The sequence below is a fragment of the Vulpes lagopus genome, chromosome 1 (assembly GCF_018345385.1).
Source record: "Vulpes lagopus strain Blue_001 chromosome 1, ASM1834538v1, whole genome shotgun sequence".
Lineage (NCBI taxonomy): Eukaryota > Metazoa > Chordata > Mammalia > Carnivora > Canidae > Vulpes > Vulpes lagopus.
The window spans coordinates 104,418,590-104,422,947 of record NC_054824.1 but is presented as its reverse complement, the minus strand read 5'-3'; the positions used below and the strand labels follow the sequence as shown (position 1 = coordinate 104,422,947).

The 4,358-nt window shown below is 39.5% G+C and overlaps 1 protein-coding gene across 1 annotated transcript; it reads left to right on the top strand.

The window, feature by feature from the left end:
- The first annotated feature begins 973 nt into the window (after positions 1-973).
- LOC121487324 (casein kinase 2 subunit alpha' interacting protein) lies at positions 974-3,138 on the top strand. The gene is given in 2 exon segments (XM_041748912.1): positions 974-1,154; positions 1,157-3,138. Coding segments are annotated over 2 exon segments (2,163 nt in total).
- Positions 3,139-4,358: the final 1,220 nt, after the last annotated feature.

The following is a 4,358-nucleotide window of genomic DNA, read 5'->3' as shown; positions in this document are numbered from 1 at the left end:
AAGAATAAAATAAAAAGAGAAGAGAACTAGTGATATAACACTGAGGACTACATTGAGGTGAGAGGAAAATAAAAACAATTTAGTGAAGGCCTGAAGAGATATGAGTGAATGAGTGGAGAGAACCAGAAGAGAAAGACAGAAAGAATATGAATGAAGACATTAGTTGTAAAATGTAGTAGTCACAGTCTCAAAAGCTACCGTGGTGACAAATAAGAACAAGACTAGAAGAATGCAATAGACTTTCAACTGGAATAATGGACTTTTGGAGATAAGCTAAAGGGTGATACTGATAGGTAATTAAATCTAAACTGAAAACCAACATTTTAGAACTTCCATTTCACTCTTCTCTAAGATTCTCCTATTTAATGCAATAAGCTTACCATAGATTTTTTTTTGTTCTTTTGCTGGTTTTACTAAAGTTGCGATTAAAAGAGTACCAGAAATGGCTATTACCATTTATTATATTCTGGGCAATGTTATACATTTTGTATCTTATTTAGTCTATAGCTCAATAAATATTAATCTATTTTATGGATAGATAATGGACTTTAGAAAGTTTAATTCAAAAGTTACACACAGAGTAAATGACTTGGATTTAACATAAAGCCCATGCTCTAATCACTGCAACAAATCGTTTGAGAAACTTAATATCCCTATTAGGATCTCTTCTGAACTCTTTTTGCTATTTTATTAACAGGCATTATTTCCTCAAGAGAAAAAAAAAACACTCTAGGAAACGAGAGAGAAGATAGTGGAGAATTTCAAATGCTGATAATTTTTTCAACCTAATCTATATCTGAATTTTGAGATACTCTATAATATATGGGAATTAACAGTGAGGAAACAAGATAGAAGTTAGAAACTACCAAAGACTATTTATTTTAAAATATTCATTGTCCATGGAATCCAGACTCAGTTACCATAATATCCCAAAAGCCAGCTGCTTTCAAATAAACTGTACCACTAGCACAAGATGGTGCCATTAGCATATTATGATCAACACTTTGTGTCATTAGAACACTCTTACCAACTGGCCACAACCAATTCATTAACACATCAATACACAAGTGAAAAACTAAATCAACCTAATACCCAGCCTGTGGCCAGAGCACAGGCCCATAGTAATCAACTTGCAGCACCTCCAGTGAACTCTAAGCAGAGGTGCAGAGCTGCTCAATATTGCCCTCAGCCAAGTCGCAGGACACAATTTCACAGGGCTTTTATAACAGGGCTCTGAAAGCACCAGTATCACAATCCAAACATCAGGCCACACCTTCACTAGACCTCCATCAGAGAACTTCATTGTGGCCTAATCAGAGACCCCTGAGCTCACCTGTGATACACCATAAACTTCAGACAACATCTTCGCTTGACCTGAACAAGACATCTTCATCAATGGAGTCCAGTCAGATGAACTTGAAGTCACCATTACCTCTCCCTAAACCTCAGACTACACCTTCACCAAACTTTTGTTGGACATCACCTTCACAGAAGTCTAACCCAAAAGTCTCAGGTTCATCATCATTCCCCCCCAAATATCAAGAAACATTGGGATCTAATCGAAGAATACTTAGCTCAACATTATCACAATCCAAGTCTCAGAAAGCGTCTTCATTGGATAGCCTTTGGACATCTTTATTAGAGTGCAATCAAAGGTCTTTGAGCTCACCATCACTCAACTCTACATCTCAAATAAATGATTTGCTTCAGTCATCACGTTCATTGGAATCCAATCAGATGGATCTCAACTCACTGTTATCTGACTCAAGAACTCAGACAGCACCTGCATTGAATTCTAGTTCCTGTGTTCTGAGTTTGCCATTGTCCCACCCAAAACCAAGGAAGTCACCTGTAGCACATTCAGTCCACCAGACTCAGAGTTTGCCCTTGTTCTCATCCAAATCTCAGACAATACTTACACTTAACCATGACTTCAGGACCTTGAGCTCACCGGTTTGTCCCTCCAAGTTTCAGAACACCTCCTCACCAAATGACAAACAGAGAACCATAGATGTATCTCCACCCCATTCTAAACCAAATATCTCAAGTCAGACCTCCTCAAGCTCCAAACACTTTATCAGAAATATAGCTGCTTCAAAACTGGGTTCCAGATTCCAGAGTAAAAACAACTTTGATCTTTGTGCAAAGACAGAATCAAATAAAGAAATTCCATGGAGTTTAGATTATATTTATCCCTGCATTTTGAAAGGTGGCACCATCCCTGATGATATGGTAAATAAAATTGTCAATTCTCTCTCCAAGACCAGAATCCAGAGGGACCTCTGTAGGCAGATTCTCTTTCGAAGGATGAGGGGAAGGCCAAATCCTCATCCTGGTCCCCGCCTTTCATCAAATTATATGGTTTGTTTAGCTTGTGCTTCCTGCATAAAATCTCAGTGTAGCCACCTTACAGGAAGGAAGGACCCTCGCAGTGCAACACTGTTTGTCATACCAACGCCTGAACTTGGTTCTGAGGGAGAAGTGGAAGTGAAGTTAGTTTTTCTCCTTTCCCTGCCAGAGACTTCTCTCTCATCTTGTCTCCCATCCCCTGTGAAAGAAAATCAGCCTGTTGCAGCCCCTGAAGACAACCTTGAAGGGACGGAGGAGATGCAGGCTTCCCCTCCATCTGAATCTGACATCACGCAGGAGCTAAATATGGAGAACAAATGGCTAACAGCAGCCCCTGAAAACAAAGCTGTAAGCCAACAACCCCAGGCTATCGACTGGCTGCTTTATGTCAAGAAAAGTAGTAATATTCAGCCACAGTCCTTGCCTCCATCTTCTTCCTCCTCCACATCCTCCTCCTCTTCCTCCTCTTCATCATCCTCCTCCTCCTCTTCCTCTTCCACTGCACCCTCCTTACCCCCTCCCTCCAAAGAGTCCACCACATCTTCTGTCTCAGGTTGTGTGTTCACTAAGGTGCTTAGTTACCACCGGTTGCCTCCAGGGGTCTCCTGGCTTGAGTTTATATGTAGTAAAAGTCACCAACCACTTCCTGGGAATCCACAACCAAGTCAATCACGACCTCCCAAAACGAGGCCTATGAGGAATAGCACCACAGTAAAAGGGCCAAAGGGGCCAAAGATACTGTTCAAATTTTTCCAGACAAAGTTTCAAAATGAGAGAAATATTGATTAAATTAACTTTTTGTTTCTTGGAAAGCAATTGACCTCTTAGTTCTTTGAAACTAGAGATTGATTTCCTATCATGCTTATTAAAATTCTTAGTAATAACTAAGTGTGACTGTATATTTTAGCTGAAGAAGCACCTAGTTAAGGGGAACTAGTACTCTTAAGTCTATTTTCTTGTTAAATAATAGACTATGATCTCCTAGAAGGCAAAACTGAATCCTAGGTTTTTAACCAAATGCCTGGCTTATAGTAGCCACTGTATAATCATTGTTAAATGAAATAATCCTAATTGGCCGTAAACCAGAAATACTTCACCTACCTTCTCTTGAACAGTATCTAGCTCATTGTTAGTCTCCTTCCTCATAAAACATGATAATGACAGTACCCTTAAGCCAATTCATGCTAGTCTATTTCCCTGTCTCTAAAGAAAATTCAGATCATGTTCAACAGGTAAGACTATATAGAGGGAGGAATCTTTTTTTCTAGGTATGTGAATCTCTTCCTAGTATGCGTTCCTAGGAAAATTCTTCTGTGCTAAGATCCCACACTCTAAAATCCAGTGATTTATTCAGCTTTGGGTAACAAATCTTAGACCAGAGTAATTAACTGGTACAAATAATCCTACCTATTGTCTGTGCCAATATTTAAGTTATAGGCTCTGTGCCAGTATTTAAATTATAGGCTCTAAAGTTATGTGTTCATCACTTCTATCTATACATCCAAAATGGGTAAATAAAAATGTTTTAAAAATGTTTTTGTTCCACTGGGTCTACTGGTAGCGGGAAGAGAAGGAGTTGTCTTAGCTACTCGCCTTACATGATCATCTCGGTCCCCAAGGGCTAGCGTTAGTATCTCCAGCACACACTGATGACTCACAGTTCTGCTCCACTAAGATCTTTCTGTTTACTGGACATTTCTGATTGGAACATTTCACAGGCATCTGAAATTCAACATACTGAACCAGAATGTATTATCTTTACATTGATAATGTGGACCACTACATTTACAGTCCTTTGCCCCTAGTGTCCTATTTCAGTGGATGTACCTCCAGTCATGGAGTCATGTTAGACTGTTTTCCTCATTGCCTGTACCTCTCTAAGTCCATAAGTTCTATGGCCTTATTATCCCTAGATCCTGCTTTTTTATTTCTCCAACCCCATGACTACTGGCCTAGCTGTGATAACAGCCATTTGTCCTCCGGATTACTGCAATGATTCCTAAACATGC